General features: G+C 33.2%; 2 protein-coding genes and 1 long non-coding RNA gene across 3 annotated transcripts; 2 read left to right on the forward strand and 1 right to left on the reverse strand.

Annotated features, from left to right (window-relative positions):
* The first annotated feature begins 2,848 nt into the window (after positions 1-2,848).
* Positions 2,849-6,993, forward strand: LOC107944011 (mitogen-activated protein kinase kinase kinase 5). Its single transcript, XM_016877826.2, has 11 exons — positions 2,849-3,473; positions 3,832-4,455; positions 4,540-4,627; positions 4,727-4,789; positions 4,887-5,050; positions 5,144-5,219; positions 5,505-5,564; positions 5,640-5,765; positions 5,861-6,058; positions 6,140-6,237; positions 6,337-6,993. The coding sequence occupies exons 1-11, from the start codon at positions 3,031-3,033 to the stop codon at positions 6,530-6,532; spliced, it is 2,136 nt and encodes a 711-aa protein (XP_016733315.1). The 5' UTR covers positions 2,849-3,030; the 3' UTR covers positions 6,533-6,993.
* Positions 6,994-7,249: 256 nt separating this feature from the next.
* On the forward strand, positions 7,250-8,006 carry LOC107944010 (uncharacterized). Its single transcript, XR_001696119.2, has 2 exons — positions 7,250-7,739; positions 7,833-8,006. It is a non-coding gene; the product is annotated as an uncharacterized lncRNA (long non-coding RNA).
* Positions 8,007-10,307: 2,301 nt separating this feature from the next.
* LOC107944009 (uncharacterized) lies at positions 10,308-15,745 on the reverse strand. The gene is made up of 3 exons (XM_041080688.1): positions 15,576-15,745; positions 12,888-14,754; positions 10,308-12,412 (listed from the first exon to the last, which is right to left on the reverse strand). The coding sequence occupies exons 1-3, from the start codon at positions 15,641-15,643 to the stop codon at positions 10,334-10,336; spliced, it is 4,014 nt and encodes a 1,337-aa protein (XP_040936622.1). The 5' UTR covers positions 15,644-15,745; the 3' UTR covers positions 10,308-10,333.
* Between the last annotated feature and the right edge of the window lie 4,057 nt (positions 15,746-19,802).

A 19,802-nucleotide genomic window follows, 5' to 3' on the forward strand; every position in this document is an offset into this window, starting at 1 on the left:
GAATTGTTTCTTGGCCTCCAAGTTGATTCTTCACTCTTTTTTCCCTCTTTTCCCCAAAAATCATATTACCCATTCTTTTTAGGGTTTGAATCATTCCGCTCCACTAGACGCAGAATTGCGATGGAGTAGACTGCTTTCTGTTTAAAATTTTTGAATTGAAGATTGTGCTCCACCGCACTGAAATCTAATGAGCAAAAACTTCTCTTCTCTCCTTTTTTACTCTATTCTCTAAGTCTTCCATTTTTCATTCAAAGCTTACAATTTAGAGAGAAATAGCAAGTAAATCAGAACTAACTCTAAAACTGATAAAAATCAAACAACACATAATTAACCTGAAAAACTATAAAATGCATTCAAGAATAATCTAAATGCTAGAATTACATTCAAAAACACTATAAAAACTATACAAAAATAACTCTAAATGTGAGAATTATTAGTTATGATATCAGTTAGATAGACTCAACTTAGCATTGATATTAAGTTAAATAAATTCAAATTTGACTTAAAAAAATAATATATAAAGTGAAAATGTAATAAGAGATAAGTAATATGAGATTTTGACATTCTACTGATACGATAAAATAGATGTAAAACAAACAATGAAACGGGCGAAGTTTAACTTTTGATACAACGTTGAAAAAAAAAATCAAAATTGACCTAAAAAATTAAGTTGGAAGGTATATTATATGAGACTTTTATAGAAGATTCCTTCAAAAAAATAGGTCTTTGCTTTAAAACATTTATTAACTATTAGTAAAATGTGGATGCTAACTTGCTTATAATTTTAATTCAATCGCTTAATATTGATATTATTAAGAATTAGTTAACATTGAAAATTGAACCTGGGATTGTCATTCCCTCTGTACCCGAAATAAATAGTTGGTTTTGGTGTAGTTTCTAGTGGTTTCCAACAAAGGCATGCCAACAAGATGTCGGCAGCCCGATGGCATGACTGTTTGTAGACCAAGAACTTTGTGTTATTGCTTCCATTTTCGTTCTTAATGACTTCCCTCATCCCCAAAACATGTCGGCAGTTGATTTCTAGTTTTTATCCGTTACCCACGACTTGGAATGGGTCTGCAGTCATTCCTTCTTTATTTTTGAGCTCAATTTAGAGACAAGTATGACTGGTTCTTGCAACTCTAGTTTGAACAGTTGCTAGGAGGATTTTTAACGATCTTCTTTGTGTAATAATAAATTGTATATCCCAGATTAAAAATTGTTGTCTTACAATGGATAATGATGATAACGTTGAAAACCAATTCCTATGCTTCATCAATAAAATAACAGGGTTCTGACATAAGCTTACAAGTCCTCCATTTTGGCTGAATCTTTTGGCCGTTTCTAAGTTACTAACATAACATCATTTGATGCTATGTGGAAGATAAATAAATATTATATACCTTGCAAAAATATTATATAACATAATTTATTCAAGTTATGTAAGTATAAAATAATTGATGATCTGATTTCTTTTTATTATTCATATCCGTTTTATGATTCATATTCAGAGTTTTGACTATCTTCTCAATAATATCATCTTTAACATTTAAATTTAGATTCGAATCTTAAAAAACGTATAATTTTAAACCATTGTATCCAATCGATTGTTGATTTAATTTAATTTTGTAAAAAGAATGAATTACTCTATAATTTTACTTGTCGTAAATGGAGGGCTGTAATGGCAGAATTGCATTCATCAAAGAGTCAAAACTTGAAAGAAGCTCAGCAGTGGCGACGCGTCCTAAACTTAAAACCGTAAAGGAATGGCTTTTTGAAACTTTGACCGTTGACCTTGCCTCATCAGGAGGTTCTATGCCAAGTGGAGTGTGACTCGGTCTTGAAACCTCCGGCTCACCATTTCACCTCCCCCGACTCAGCCTTACTTGGAAAATGTTTAATTAAAAGCGTAGGACCAAGTCGATTCATCCATTTCTCCCTCTACTCTATCTTTAGAATACAACTTATGATGTTGCAGCATTATGGGTAATAAATTAAATGAATGGTGAATTGAACTTCTCCACATAAATTGGGTAAAAGGGTCCAGATTGGAATTGTAGAAAAAGGTTTTTTTATTTCTTCCTTTTTAGTTAATTACATTCATTCAATGTTGTTTAAAATTTATATTTAAGTTTCAAACAGTAGTACAAAAAAAAGAAAAGAAAAGACCGTAATGTAATTTGTCTTACTTTTATGAGTAACAAAGCTGATTTTTTATTTTGTTTTTCTTGTTTTCATATATTTATGTATAATATAAACCAATAACCAGTAAACCTACGTTACTAATTGTTAATAGAACAACATTATTATAAACTCGTTAATTACATTGTTGACACGTCAGTTACTTACACTGTAAAATCCGGTCGAATTAACCAAATCCCTCAACTAATCCAACTACTTCTTGTTCTTGTAACGGAAATTCACGCCATCCGAAGTAACTGAAATTACAAATCGTCTTTTATGCTAACAATTTTAATTTTATATAAAAATAAAAATTTAATATTTATATACTAGCAGTGAACTAAATTACATCATATAATTAAAAGGGTTTTTTTTTAAAAAAAATTATATTTTTCACTATCTTCCAGAACAATATTATAACAAATCCAAAGTTAACTTAGTTGGTTAATTATCCTTTTAACAGATTAGATTCAGTAAGTTTGAAGCTTCTATACCTAAAAAACAGTTTCGATTAAAGATATTATTAAAAAAGTTTTAGAGAAATAAAATACTCTTGAAAGGACATAGTAATATTAAAAAAGAGAAAAAGGAGAAGTAGAAAAAAGCGAAGAGGCGCTTGACTTTTTTGACCTATATTAAAGCAAAACCAAAAAGCTTCTGTTGTAAAGCGTGTTGTTTTTCAGACACAACCTAAGAAACTGATTTCCCGACATCCAGAACGTCGTTCAAATCCAATTTTTTTCTTCCTTTTTTTTTTTATAAAACATATCTTTTCGGATTTTCCTTCGAATCTTTTCTTTTGTTTTTTGGGAAATTTTGATTTCTTTGTTTTTAGAATGATTTCAAGCCATGCGGTGGCTTCAGAATATTCCGTTTTATTATTCTTCGTCGTCGTCTTCGTCTTCCACGATCGCCGCATCGTCTGAAGCTTCCTCCGGTAAGCATTTTCAAGATAATCATAATTACCATAAGCGTACTCACAAGCAACATCACAGTTACTTGGGATTTCGCATTGCGGGATCTAAGCTGACGAAGCAAAAGGAGGTGACGCGTCTCAGCGACCGAGAGTTGTTGGCGGCTCCGCTGTCCCCCAGTAACGATACTCCATTGTCGTCTTCAGCTCCTACTTCGAGGACAACATCGTCGTCGTTGGCGGTGCCGTTGCCGCTTCCGCTTCCAGTTCCAGAAGGAGACGGCGAGCAACGGTTGCCGTCGCCGAGTGAGGTTGGACACGGTAGAGTTTTAGAGGATAAAGATAGAGAAAAAGCAGATGGAACTCCTTCCCATTCAAGGTGATTTCTTTTTCTTCCTCAATTATTAGTTTTAATTCATATTTAGCTACAAAATTTAAGCAAGATTTTGCAATTGTTATTATGGAGATTGATATGCCGTTAATGAATTTTTCTAATTTCAGGACAATTTAGGAATAAATTTATGAGTTAGTGAATGATCAAATTCATAGTTGCAATATTATTATACTGGTAATCTGAATGCTCAATCTGCAACTTTAAAGCTTATTTCATGTATGAGTATGTTCTTGATATCTTGATTGTGGTGCTTTAGCTTTAGGTTCATATTTGTAGAGCTAGTATATACATTTTGATAGCTTCTTTTAACTGATTCTGTGATCATTGATTGTTGGAATTACAGTATGTTTGTGTCTCGTGAACCGAGGAAGACAGCAGAGTATTGGGACATAAGATCATCCTCTAAGGTATTGCAGCAAGAAGTGAATCGTGGGGACAGTTGTCAGGATGAGTTTAGGGTGAATGCTCCTGTTAGGAGTGCCCCTGCGAGTCCGTTCAGTAGTCCGGCTCTTTTTAGCCCACACAGAAAGAGTACCAGTGAGATGTTTCCGCACTACATGGTTCCTACTGGTAAACAAGTTTGGTCTGCACCAGAGATGCCAACGTTTGATGTTCCAGGGCTTCCTCCCCCAGCATTCTATGATTGCAGCATATTAAGCCCCGATTGCACTCCGCTTCACAGTCCGCCAAATAGAAGTCCTCGTCGGAACTTTAGAAGCCAAAGTGGACCTCCTTCACCAATACATCAGGAGATGTCCCGTGAGTTCTCATCATCCCGACCTGAAAGTAATTGCCCTATGAGTGTCCATCCGTTGCCTCTTCCTCCAGGAGCAGCCATGGCTTCGTCATCAGCTTCCGTTCCCCAAGTTACAACTAAACCAGAGCCGTTGCCAATGAATTGTCAATGGCAAAAAGGCAAGCTTATCGGGCGTGGTACATTTGGAAGTGTTTATGTTGCCAGTAACAGGTATACAAGTTGTAAATGTGTATATATATTTGCTTCCGTAGCTCTTGTTATCTAAATGCTAATAGGGCTTCGTCTTTCTCACAGAGAAACGGGAGCTTTATGTGCAATGAAGGAAGTTGAGATATTTCCTGATGACCCGAAATCTGCAGAGTGTATAAAGCAATTAGAACAGGTTTTTTCTGTACTCTAGAGAGAGAAAAGCACGGATTAAATGATTACCTAATGCTGCTTCTTTCTTTACGACCTTCCTAACCATTTGATTTAATTGCAGGAGATTAAGGTTCTTAGCCAGCTTAAGCACCAAAATATAGTTCAGTATTATGGTAGTGAAATAGTAAGTAACATGCAAGTTGCACATTTAAGATTTCTCTCCTTACACCATTTATTATCTTATGGTCTTGTATTAAGGCTCTCAAACTATGCATATGCAGGTTGAAGACAAGTTCTACATATATCTAGAGTATGTTCATCCTGGTTCAATTAATAAATATGTTCGCGACCACTGCGGTGCCATTACAGAATCTGTTGTCCGCAATTTTACTCGCCATATTCTTTCCGGGTTGGCTTACCTCCACAGCACAAAGACAATCCACAGGTACAGTGGTTTGAGGGGAGGAAAATGAACCTATTATAATAATCTGTTTCATGAGCTGGTAGCTTAATATGCTTTTTTACCTGTTCTATTTAGGGATATAAAAGGGGCTAATTTGCTTGTTGATGCATCTGGAGTTGTCAAGCTTGCCGACTTTGGGATGTCCAAACATGTGAGTTTCATATATTTCCCTTCTCTTCAGATTCATGCTCGTCATAGATAAGGCATGTAAATGTATAGCCGCATTCCCCACTTGACCATAAATATTTTAATGCAAAAATGAAATTTGTTGCAATTCAATTCATCCTCGCAACAGCAATCCGTTCTTGGAAATTTTAGTGAGGCATTAATTTGACATTAGCACATATGAAGTTATAAGATAGATTAGTGGACCCATTTCTGTTGTTGTTGTTTTGTGATTCAGCTTGAATAATTTGGACCCGTTTTTGTTGCACAGCTTAGCGGACAAAGAGCTGATCTTTCTTTGAAGGGAAGTCCATACTGGATGGCTCCAGAGGTACCATCTCGCAAGTTATCAATTTTGCATATTGGTCTCTAGCTTAAATGTACTGACACATTCATTTCCCTGCAGCTAATGCAAGCAGTGATGCAAAAAGATAATAGTTCTGATCTAGCTCTAGCTGTTGACGTTTGGAGTTTGGGTTGTACCATTATCGAAATGTTCACCGGTAAAGCACCATGGAGTGAGTACGAAGGGGTAAGCATCTGATGCATCTTGTTTCCATTTATTAATCTTGCTGAGCATTGGAGAAAACCGTAACATGCCGACTTTTCTCTTTGTTAATAATGCAGGCTGCAGCTATGTTTAAAGTGATGAAGGATACCCCTCCCATTCCCGAAGCATTATCACCCGAGGGGAAGGATTTCCTACGCTGCTGCTTCCAAAGAAACCCTGCAGAGAGACCATCTGCAAGCATGTTACTAGAGCATCGATTTGTAAAATGCTCATCTCACTCAGGTTCCTCATCTTCTAATGGGCTAAAGTCCACGGTAAATAAGAGTTCTTCTTCTTTCGGTGCCAACATCATCTAATTGTTTATTTTCTAACTTATTTAATATATATACATGCAGGATATGCCCCTTAGTCCTAGAGAGCGATCTGAATTTAAACTGGACCAATTGCCAGTGCAGCAAAGCCTACGAAGTTCAAAGTCCATTACTCCTGACTGGTAAAAGATTTACTTTATTGCATTGGCTTGGACTTTTGGACTTTTCTCTTTTTCTTGGACTGTCCGTTCCAGCTTCAAGCATTTTTTCTGTTTCTCCAGGGAAATTACACAACGATCTCATTACAAGAGCTCTGACTTAAGACTAGCCTCACGTAATTCTCCTCGTTCTACCCTTGAGACTCTTCCTAGTTTGTCTCCTCCACGCTCGGGTCAAAATACTCATCACCCCAGCCCATCTAGTAGCATGAACAGATCTATCAACCAGGAGCCTAGGAAGCTCCATATTTTCAGATAACAAATGCAGAGAGGAAAACAAAGCACTGTACATTGTTTTCGAGGTTTCTGTGAATAAAGCAAAAGCTTCGAGCATTGCATTCAACGCATGAGAAGATGCCATATAACTTGTGGCCATAGGGAGCTGAACTAAAAACTCCCTGGGCGACCTGATCGGCTGTCATTGAAATTCTCCAGGCTTGGAAGCATATCCAGAAACAGGATATATATATATAAGCAAGTTTTTTGTGTGGAATGTAGTTATTGGTTTTTTTTTTTAGAGCTTCCAAAATTGAGAAAGCTCTTTTTTCATGTATCCTAGAGAAGGTGACATTTTGAGCTCCATAAGTGCAATGAAATAGTTGACTTTAGAAGGCTTAAGTTAGCTATACGTATATATATATTGTGTGTGTGTGTGTGTGTGTGTTTGTATATGTATATCACTCTTCTAATTGGCTAATTCCCAAATCTGAGTTACCCTTACTCTCTGGATCCTGCATTTTTCTGGCAAATTGTTAGATTTACCAATTGGCCCATCTTAGTTTTAGTTTTTACTATTTGAAGTCCAATGCAGTAATAGATTGTTTATAATAATGCAACTTAAAATTACTTCGATAGAGATGTTCAGTTTGATTGTGAAATTTAAAATAAAAAAAATTATAAAAATAGAAACTTATTTAATACATTCCACAGCTGAGAGATTATTGGGTACACTCACCCTATGAAGAAAAAGGCAGCAAAATGAGCATTAGCCTTTTTAGAGCTGATAGTAATTATCCCATATTTGACTCAAAAGTCAAAACACCTAATCACCATTTGTGTCGGGTTTTCCACCATTGGATTTGGATGGATACAATGGCTGGGATTTATGCCCTTTTTTTCCCCTTTAATTAAAAATCTTTAAAGACAAAAAGAAATCAAAAGAATTTAATTAGTGACAGAAACACTTTCCTTTTCAACTTTGAGCTAATTGCAATCACGTGAAGAAGTAAACTCACACATCATTTTCCTTTATCTTCATTGTTTTTACTTTTCTCTTTCAGTTTTGCTTTTCTTCCTCATAGAAACCAAAAGACACTTCCAGACAAGACTTTGTTCTCAAAAACAGTTGTTTTTTTAGAAGACAAAGAAACTAAGAAGATGGAACCACCTGCAACACAATCCATAGAGACTTCCACCAAGAGTTTCCAGGTTGAAGAAGATGAACAAGACAAAGTTGTTGATGAATGGTTTGTTTTATTATTATAATGTTGTTTTACAATCTGATTATACTTGTTTGATTCTCTTTTTTCTGCTATTTTTCTGGGTTTTTTTTTTTGCAGTTGTTCTTGCTGCTACGACTGCACTGGGAGCATATTTGATTACTTATGTTGCTGCGATCTTTGTTAGAATATAAATATATATAAATTAGAAAGTATGGGATAATCAAAGGATCTAAGTTGATGTTTCAAAAGAGTAGCAGGAATCTATAAAACTTCTATTTGATTGTTTTGTTTCTTCACTGCGTTTAAAAAAGTAAATTCAATTGTTTTATAAATTATTTTATTTTGGCTGAATTTAATTATGCTCCAAATCGGTGATGGGGATGATTCCGGAATCTTCGAGTACTAAACTATTCGATAGTAACACAACTGAGTACTTACAACGGATATTTTTCGATGAAAGTTTCCATTCGGACATGGAGCCTGCATATTGTCATCATCATTATTTAGTCTTGTCCACAAGGCCTAGATCCTGCCATTTTTATATGTTCTTTGAAACATCCTACCATGTAAAATCCAATCAGAAGAAGAAGAAGACGAATCCATAGCAGAAGTTTGAAAAATGAGCATAAAAAAGAACAGGTTAAATATGTGTAAGAACAGTAGTTTAAATACTATCCAATACTAAATTCTATAGTTGTGAAAATGGCTTCGGTTGCATTAGAAAACACTGTGTATTAAGATCACCCCGAACTACCACCTTCAACCCGAATAAAATTTTATTTAGATCACGGAGACAATACTGCTGTTATACAAAAAAAAAAATTGAATGGATTGGTCATTTTCCGTTTCCAGGTTCGTTGTCCACCGCTCCTTAATTTCTGACAGTGAATCTACCATATTACGTAATTTATGATTCTCGTGAGCCTAAAAAAATGAGATGATGAAATTGAAAAGACGGGAGTGGAAAAGAACAGATTTTGAATATCTTTGGTAATATTGAAAAATGGAAAGTAAACAACAAGGGATATTAAAGAAAAAGGGGAGAAAATGATTTCATTTGATTTGATTTGCGAGAGTTACTTTTCTTTACCATAGTAAATATCTTATTTATTTTTCCCTTAAATTTTTTTCTTTACAAAAAAAAAAAAAAACTTCACCAAGGAATCTATTATTTTGACTTCATTAGAACTTATCTTGTTTATGCGACTCATGGTTTTTCTCTAAAATATTCGTTACTTCAAAATTTATTCCTAAGCACTTCTTACTTTCTTGGTTAGCTATGCTTTGATCATTTCCCAACAAAGAGTAGGCTTCATTCTCTAGACTGTCAAATTTCAGTTGACTGTGTTGCTTGATGCGGAACCTGAAATTAGTGAACTTATTTTTGCGGTCTGTTCTTGGTCGAACCCGCTTTGGGAAATATACTGAAACCATGTTGCTTGCTACTCTACTGTTCAGCGTTCATGCCAAGATAAGGTTGATCGGTTGCGGCTGCTAGCAAAGTGAAATCTCTTAAAAGTTGTCTGTTTTGACATGGGATGATTTTATCAATTGCTTTATATGGCAGGAGAAAAACAAGAAGTTGCATGGCAAAAAGGCTAGTCAGATAGTTTGATTTTACAATTAAAAGAGTGACGACAGCTAAGCTGGATCTTTCAATTAGAAGGCTAGGCAGATTATATAGAACTTATATAGAACGGGGTTTAGATGTGATTAGGGAGTAGGTGACTTTTTCTTCATGTTTATAGGTAGCAAAATTTTTCTCGGATAAATAAGAACTTTTAACTTCCCAAAAAAAATGTTTCCAACAAATATTGGTATGAAATATGATTTTATTCAGTATATAACAAAAGTTGATTTTTTTTTTAATATTTATATTAAACATATACATGCATATACCCCAACAGTTTACAGTACTTGCTCCGAATCCATATAAGACCATACTTGGATATGGGACATATGACATAAATGATATTTCAATATTGATCAAATGGATGTTACATAAGAGATGGAAACCTTTCAGATAAACACGTTTCTGTCATTAACTGATGAGTTCTCTTTTAGTTAAGCAGGCTCCATCGGATACAATAAAGTATGATATTTCAGATATAAGAAGAAAAGATATAGACAAAGTTCAAATATATCCGTGTTAACATGATGAGATCATATTTTCTATTCCAATCTTTCAAAGATGACAACTAGATTAATTGGTCAAAACAAAACCGCTTTTCTTTCCTTTTTATGTTCAGTAGATCATTCTTGAAAGTTGATAAGACCTTAAAATCAGAAATGAATCTTAAACTAAATTATGCTATGTCTGAACACATGGAAATGCATGTATAATGCATGCATCTGTGAACTCAGAGGAGCGAGGAATCCGTAATAGACTAGACTGAAAACAACTGATAACACAAGGTAAATCTGTATGAACATGCGTGCATGCATGCAAATGAATGTACGCGTATGAACTTATGTATGTACATATGTATGTACTTGTGTATGCATACATGCAACCACATATGGACGACTATTCAAAGCAATAGACCTTTCTAACAGAAAAGAAAGCACTTGTAGATGCGAGACATGCAAGAGTTCTCTAATAATCTAATAATTTATCATTACCCATCTCGATTGAAATAACTTACAGATCTTGGTTGAGATTTTTCCATGAGGGTTTGTGGACCCCTGACAAAGAAACTATCGGAGTTATTTTCTGTAGTGCTGGAATTCACTGCAACAACATCCCTTGAACTACCATTCAAATGGAGTCCAGAAAAATGGTCACCCCAAATGTCGTAAGTATATTCATCTTCCATTCTACCCTTCCTTTCTGCTTTTATGATTTTCTGGTCAGAGAGTTTGGATCCTGGAGCTCGAGCACAAGGAGCAATAACAGACATTGAAGCCAAAGGAGAAGAGGAGCTCCGTGTACTGGCGGTCGCCCTACTAGCACAAGGAAAAGTAGCAGAGTACGAGAGAACAGGTTGTGAAACATTTTGCCTTGGTATTCTAGGCTGCTCTTGTGAAGAATACCAGTTGTTGCTGACATGTTCCACAGAAACCTTAGGTCCCAACACATTTGCTTTTGAAATAGGTTGAGGAACCTTACCTTTCTCGCAGATTTGGTTAGCCAAATGTGTAAAAGGATTCCTAGATTCAATGGATTGCTCCACATCGGGGGAGAGTGGCCATGTGCGATTAGATGCTACAGATGTGGGGGAGTGAGGGGATGAAGGTGTAGAATTTCCACTTTGACTACTTGAAACTTCAATCAATTCTTTAAATCCACCTTTCCTTTTCCTTCGCCTTCTTCCTTTATCTTTCCCAATCCGGATAGTAAGGTTACCAGTTTGTGGTGCTTCCTTCGTATCAGGATTTACAGCCCCCGCAGATTTTGAGGGCAAAGATGGCAATGAAATTTCCCTCTGAGGATCTAAGAAACTGTTAACTTCGCTGTCATTTTCAGGAGTTAGTTTTGCATTTCGATTAGTAAACCTCTCTTCCTTATTCCTAACATGATCATTTGGGAATCTACCATTAGATGCCTCCTTCAAAGATTTAGCACCCTCAACTGAACTTAACAAACCGTCAACTTCAGCTGACATAGAGAACCTACCATTTCTCTGATCACGAGAACATTTTCCTCCAGACCGGGTTGTACTGATCGGGTTCTTCTCACTCTTGTAAAAGCAATCTTGGGAACCCAAGATCATTGCTTGGTGAAAAACGAAACAGAATAAGAGAAACAATAAAGAAGCAGAAAGAAGAATTGCGATAGAGAGTTTCTTTAGCCGCATCCAGAACGCTGATTTCTTACAAAGATTAAGCATATGCAGAGGGAGAGTTGCCTTCATGGGTATGACAAAAATGCCTGTAGCCAAAGCCAGTTCAAGATCCCTATGTACCATACCTGCTGAAAAATCTGGCTGGTATGATATCAGAAGCTTTGTTGACTCTCCAGGTTCAAGAGAGAAACCTTCACAACTATGCACCATAAAGCCATAACCTACACACTTCCTCCCTGAAACTTCAATGCTTTTTACCTCAAGTGGCAAGTCTCCAGTATTCTTGGCATAAAGCTCTTTTGAAAACGGCTGAGAACATGCATAACTAGTCTCTTCCATGTGAAAAAGCATTTGTAGAGGAGAGATATTTAGGGAAGTTGGCAAGTTAAGGATAAATTCTACACCCTGGATGGGTTCTGAACCCTCGAACAGGACTAGAGAAATAGACCCTCCATATCCCCTCAAAGATAACCACTCAACACCAGAAAGGTTGTTCCTTATCAGTGCTGAACTTGTCCACCCACAACGATTTGAAGGGTGAAATAATATCGGCCCAAAAGATGCTCTACCATTAGGATGAACATAGGCCTCTGTCTGTGCACTCTCTCCTAACGAGAACCCAGCTCTCATAGGAATAGTAGATGAATTGTGAACCAAGCTACCAGAAGGGGGCTTCACAAAAATATCTTGGCTCATACATTCATCAATAACTTCTCCTGAGTTAAGAATGAGTTGCATTACAACAGGCTGCATGCTAGGATTTTTCACAGTGATCCACTTGGAGCAGTGACTTCCAACTTGAACCATTGGAAACAGAACCTCTTGATCATCAAGCACTGACATGCCACCTGAAGCACCTTGAGATTTCCAGTTTGCAAGTATCAATTCATCCACTTCAGCTGTCTGTAACACCTACATATAGTCACAAGACCTTCTTAGCTATATAATGGACATACATCTAGTAATTAGACTTTGAAGAATGAAAGCTTAATGCTAATTTCGTTACAAGCGAGTAAGATGGTATCTATGTATGAAAATTTGAACCAAGAAAGGGAAGTAAAAAGAAAGTCTCTTTTTTTTTTTTTGGGGGGGGGGGGAGATGTTTGCATGCATGATAATGAAAATATACAAACAAGAAACTATTCCAATGGCGCAAGGAGCAATCCTCACTTAATGGGTAGGTAGTTGTATTATGACCTTATTTATATTACTAACCAAGAAGCACTATTGTCATGAAGCTTTACAAGATTAAGGGTTCTATAACACATGCAAGATAGGTAAGAGCATAAGTGAGTAAAAGAGGAAAGGAGCATCAATCACCAGAATAATAAAAATATAAACAATTTTGATGGTTCAAATTCTGTCATTGTAATTAAAATAAGCAAACCTTGGCCCCTGATGCCAGTTGCATGCCAACCCTCAAGGTTCCTGTGCTTGTGTTGCCAGATTTAACAATTTCAGACTGATGTTCATAAGCCATGGACAAATTTTCCTGATGTTCCACACAAACATGGATTATTTCCTCACAAGAAACTTCAATCTGAGGGCTAATAGATTCATTTGTCATTAACAGCAATTTACAACTGTTGATCATGTTGGATACTTCAAAAGAAGAATCATGAACCTCACTTGATAGTTTAGTGCAAGCAATCACAGCAACCTGGGTAACAGCACCAGGGTAGAGCAGCAACCCTTCCACATACTTGATATCGAAAACCTTAGCATCTGCAACTTCATCAATCTTGACAATACTCAGCACATAAGGAGCAAAATTTTTCAAAGAGATGGCCACAAAAACAGTTCCACTGCCATCATTTGGCACCAGACCATCAAGAGAAACTGAAAGAGAACTTGCATGGTCAATATAGGATGCTTTGGTACCCAAATCAACTTCAAGAGGAACCATAATTATATCAGACGAGTCTTGTGAAGACCTCTGCAACTGCATGCAAAAAGCACCAAAAACTTTTCCTTCTGATTCAGGAGATAAATCAATCTCTACAATGGTCTCACGGCTTAGAGGATTAATCTCCCACTTCCTGCTCGGCCTCATAGCCATAATTGGAAAACCATATTTATCACTGTTCATGACCAACCAATCCTCAGCACCGAGTAAGCTTTGCCCATTATAGCCCTTGAAGTTTTCTACACTACAAACTGCTTCAGTATGATGGGCAGAGTTCCCAAGAGAAACTGATATCCATGAAGTTATTTCTTCCACATAGAGGGTTTCATCGAAAGGATTGAACAAAGACAAATTCTTACTCAACTGCCTACTAGAAGGAATATCCAGGCTTACTAATGGCTGAATCTCATATGGGGACTCAACAGCAAACCCCCTAGCTTGAACCAGGAAACCACCAGAGCTTGTCTGCAAGACAAGGTGAGCTGATGACAAGCCCACCCATCTAGGTAAAAACACAAAACATATTGAAGCTACTTCACCAGGTCCAAGCAAAACCTCACTAAAATTGCAGGGATAGAACTGTATATTGGTACTGAATGGTTCATGAATGTGCAAAATGCTGTCATTGCACGTATTTGCTACTGTCAAATAAGCCACTGATGGTAAAAATAAATATTTGTGTCCCCAATCCATTATAGGAGGATTTATCTCTACATTAGGTGAAGATAAACCATCAAAAGAACTTAATTTGGTCACCTCATTGTTCTTTTCCATCCTAACACTGGTACTCTTCTGACTTAGTAAAGGTCCTTTACAAGAAATATCATTTTGATTAGCACCATCAGTATTAATTGATGGAAACTCATGGATGCCAGCTTTTGAATATACAGAACACGAAACTGTCCGGCCATTTAATAATTTAAACATACTATGGTCAGATAACCAACTGCTGTTACTTGCCTGCACCCTAAGGTTACTTTGTTCTGCAAAAGATGAAGCACTATCAGACTGACTCCTAGAAACTTCTAAACCACCTACTTCAAGTGTACTCTCTTCGGTCAAAAACCCAGGCAATGTAGAAGGGAAACAGAACGAATGAGAATCACTGCATACCCTCTCAACACTTAAACGAGTTGTAAAAGTTCCCATGTCAGACTGCGAATGTGTAGAGTCAATTATAGTTTCTTGAAAACCAACATGGTGAGCATCTCCATAGTACTCACATCCCTCATATTCGTCTGTTTTTGGCATGCCACTCACAGCACATGGTTCACATGTAATTAAGCAAAAAAGGGTACAAGACAGAACCAAGAAGAACTGGAATGCTTTAACTGGTTGTAACATCCCCCTGAAAACAAGCCACCAAAGTAAAATGCTTAGTGAAAAAGGAAAATAGTTTATTAACAGCTAAAAAAACAAGTCAGCTGAAATCAAATGAATTATCTCCCCTTTTGCTCTTCAGCTAAAAATGATTGGAAAAACAAGTAACGGCCTCAATTTTCTTCGTTTTCGGACATTTTTCACAAAACCCATATAAATTAATTCTTAACTAACTAAATAATAGAAAGAGACGTGCTTAGAGCAGTTTTCATTCATTTTAAACTATTTCTTCAGCATTGATTCTAGCTGAAGATTCTTTTTAAAGTTTAAAAAGTCTAATAAACAGAAAGTACGCCCCCACAGCAACATGCCTAATTTATATATAAAGTTCTATACTTAGTAATTTAATTTAAAAAAGTAGAACATAACAAAAGCATTTGCAGCAGCAATTTTTACCTTGTTCAGCTTATTACAAGTTCAGAAAAGTTAACAAAACGAAGATTGGGAAGAAATTGAAAGATTTTATGTATAAAAAGAAAAAGATTTTAATACTATTTAAAGTAGCTTAAATCGAAGTCTTGATCATCATAACAACATGTTTGAGTTGATTTTTTTTTTTAGAAAAAGAAAGCATCCGCTAAAGGTAGATAGTAGGTTCTTTTTTAACCAAATAAGCAATCGGAAGTTCAAAAAGCTTTTCAAAGGGAAACAGATATAGTAATCGAAGTTGTCAAAGAAGTAAGCAACGCAACAGAAAAGAGAACTGGAATTGGATGTGCTTGGGAAGATAGAAAGCGCGAGCATATGTGAAGGAAGGTTTGAGAAAGTGATTAAAAAAAAAAGAGTTACCGGAGAGAGTTGAACATGAAGACCAGCTGTTTTCGAGCTTTGATGATCGTTAGGGTTTTAGACTCCATTTTCCAGCAAAGAAGAAAATCATCTGAAACTGTTCTTTGAGGGGCGATTTTTTAGGGAATTTGTTTTCCTGAATTTTGCGGCCAAGAAAATATATAAAGCTTAAAACAAAAGCACACCTGAAAAAAATAAAATAAAATAAAAGAGATTCCAAATTACTAGTTTGTCCATTGCAATCATGTCTCGAAACGCCATCGTTTAGCTGATTCCAATTAGATTCTCGAGAAAACGGACGATATATTTTTTGTGGAGTTTACCGTATTAAATACAAAATATTATAAAAATATAATACAATGTTCTTTTAAGATAGAGTAATTATTGAAATGTTTTTATTCGTCGAGCCGGTTAAGTTTTTGTCAATTATTTTATTATTTTTAAAATATAATTTAAAGATAAATAATAAAATTTTAATTTTATTTATAGAGTTAAAAATTTTCATTATTAATGTACTAAATAATTATTCATATTTATATATTACACCTCAATAAATAATAATATAAAAACTAACTAAATTAGAGAAATAATTAAAACTTTTTAATACATAAATAATACGAGTTTAAACCCTATTATTCCTTTTTCTTTCCCAAACATTAAAGAGAATTATAAATAATACTGACATTGTTTGCACTTTTTGCTCATAATTCATGTATTAAAATTTTAATTTTCATATTTTTTTTCAAAGAATCTCTTTTTTTTTACCCACATAATTTAATTTTTATACTTTTGTTTTCATAAAATTAGTTATACTAAAAAAATATTGTAATGATCTTAAATTTGAAAAAAATTAATAATTTTAAAATTTTATGATAATAATTTAATTAAAATAAAATATTTAAATTAAGTAATGATAAAATAAAATTTAGGATATTAAATTAAATTTTATAAGCAGGTATGATGCAAATTATTATATTAAAAATAATATTTTTCAATAAATAGTTTAATATTGAAAACGAAAAAAGGTTTATTGGGTGTAACTGAATTTAAAGATAAGTCAGACCAAATAAAGTTTTACGGGGGAAATTTTAAGACTTTAGGTTTTGAAAAAATAATAATAAAACAATAAGTAATCGGGCGACAATGGCAATCTTCAAGTGATATGCACATTAACTTGTCAAACTAACTTTCTGGTTCTTTGAATTATCTGTTTTACCCTTGGTTGTGTTGTCCTTACACCGAACAGCAGGTCACCAGCTAAGAGCCATTGGGGTTGTTGAGTGAGTGCCAAAATGGAAATGCAGTGGGGCTTAGGGGTGCGAGCCTGTCCGCACCGCAAGGGGCTTGTCATTCTAGGTCGTCGTCTCAGTCTTTTGGTCCAATTGTTGTGTCCTCGTCTTGTCTGGAAGTTCAGTTAGGGCATTTCGGGAAATCGAACATTAGTAGGGTAAATTGGTGAAACAACATAACAACAAAGTAGTTCCTTATGGCAAAAAACAGAAATTGAGACAATAATTTTCAAATTTTCACAAGAAGGAATATAGTGGTTAAAAGTATGAGATAGACTATATTTTATCTTTTATACTTAAAAATAAATTAATTAAACTTTAGATGTTAGAAAAATATAAATTAATATTTTTGGTAAAAAATTTATTCATATATTTTATTAAATGATAATTTGAATTTTTTTATAAATTTTTTATATAAGTGACGTGGAATTAAAAGATAAATAGGATTAATTAAAAGTATTATGAAAACTTTTGTATAAAAAGTCAGATTATATTTTGTCTCTTTGATAAAAAAATTCAATCAGTTTCTACTGTTAACTTCTGACGTGGATGATGGAACAACCAAAAAAAGACACGTGATGTGCTAATGTAATATTTTACCAGTAAATATTTTTAAAAAATAAAAAAAGAAAAAAATTTAATAATTATTTTAAAAATCACATTAAAAATGAGCTTAGAAAATTATCAAAATATTATTAAAAATTATAAAAAATATTGATATTGTTAAGCAGCATTAGAAATAACGTTCATAATGAACTTAGAAAAATATTGTCTAGGTTCAAATGAACCTGAACAATTATTTATCCTAATTTATTCTAAAATGATTTCTTAAATAATTATATAAAATTATAAAAAAATTTAAGAATCATAAAAAAATTATAAATAACCATTAAATTTTTGAAAATTAATAAAAAAATTAATATGAAAGATTTCTATTTTATATGTGTATATATTTCAGTTATAAGAAACTAATAAAAGAATATTAAGAATTATAAGAAATAATAAAATAGGAGTATCAACTTGATTAATTAGAAATATAAATTCGATTAATAATATATATATGTATATTTGAATTCTTTAAATATGTTATATGTGTATAAATATATAGTTTTTATAATTTTTAATATTTTTTTAAAAATAATCATTATTTATAATTTCTTATAATTCTTAATAATTCTTAATAATTTTTAAATATTTTTTTATTTTTAAATTTTATAATTATTCAAAAATTTATATGTCCAGATTTATCCTAGTTGTGATTTTTTTTAAATAGTTATAATTTTTTTAAATATTACTACATTAGCACGAACGTGGCATGCCACGTATCAGTGTCTGGTTGCTTTGCCAACCATCAATACTTAGCAGTAAAAATGGATGGATTCTATAATAGAATAACCAATTTGCTATTTAATTTAACATATAGTGATTAATTTTCTTATTTGTTGGAATAGAAGGGACAAAATACAATCTAACTCTAATATAGGAGCTCCCATGAACTTTTACTTAATCCTACTCATCCTATATTTACTGCTCATTTATATTAAAAAAAACTAGTATTTTATTCCGTGTGATGCACCGGTTGATTTGTATTTATAAATTAAAATATATTTAATAATTTTGAAAATTCTTAAATGAATAAATGAATACAAAATCTTTAAAAAAATACAAATTTTCACTTAAATGAAGTTTTAAATGATTTTTTATTTAATTAAAGTATAATAAAAATATAAATAATTTTTATAAATTTTAATTAATAAATTGCAACATGTTTTAACATATTTTACTCATTTTTAAACATTTATGTAAACATTTATAAATTTGAAAAATAAACAATTTATATTAAAATATGCATGTTAAACTATCTTAAAAGTTTTAATAAAGTTTTTTTAATTTTTAAAAAATAATTATGTAAATTCATAAAAGCATGGTATTGGACATTAAAAATGGATTGTTGCTGATGGTGCATACCTTGATTTCAACTAAATAAATAGAAATTACTTTTTTAAAGTTGTTTATTATTGAAAATTTTATTATAATTATTGATGGAAATAAAATAATATTTAAAACTTAATTTAAAAGTGAGATCCACTTTAAACATAATTAGAAAAAATGAAGTATTTTGAAACTTAAAGTTTCAATTTTTAGTTTCATACCTTCTTTTATAATATATATATTATATATGATTATATATTGTTTAAAAGATCTTGTAATTATATTTGACTGTCATATTAAGAAATATAAAATTGGTAATGATATATTATATTAGTTACAATTTTGAGGCCCAATGTTTTTTTTTTTTACTAAGGATTTTTTTATTACTCTTAAGTCGAAAAAATATAAATTATTCGTAAATAAATTTTACAAATAAAAATACAGTATTCAACAAATACAAAATAAACAAGAAAAAAAATCTTATACATCAAACAAAATTATCTAATACATTAAATAACAATATTACTTCATATATGTAAATTTATATATACTTTTTAATTTAATTTCATGTACTGTTTGGTGCGATTAAAACTTATGCGAAATTAATTAGGTTGAAAATAATATTAGATCATAGTTTCATTTATAAATTAGAATATATAAACTTCACTTATTCTGTGAAAAAAATTCATGACTAATTTCTAAAAATAGATTATTGCTACCTTAATAAGTTAATACTTCTTCTAAGTTCCTCCAGAATTTAAATTACGTTCTCTATATGGGTCTCACCTTTAAGTGTTAATATGGTGCTTTGCCTAACTAATTGATATCTTAATGGTTTCCATACAACTCCATGGAATTCTTTGGAAATCGAATAAATTAATGTCTTTCCATAGGCGCCATGCTATCAAGCCAAAGAGAATAGCTCAGGGACTTCAGCTCTTGGCACCCATTCCCGATTTCCTAAATTTTGCCCAACCAACTACAAGAGATTCCCTGAGAAGAAGTG

The sequence above is a fragment of the Gossypium hirsutum genome, chromosome A11 (genome assembly GCF_007990345.1).
Source record: "Gossypium hirsutum isolate 1008001.06 chromosome A11, Gossypium_hirsutum_v2.1, whole genome shotgun sequence".
Classification (NCBI taxonomy): Eukaryota; Viridiplantae; Streptophyta; class Magnoliopsida; order Malvales; family Malvaceae; genus Gossypium; species Gossypium hirsutum.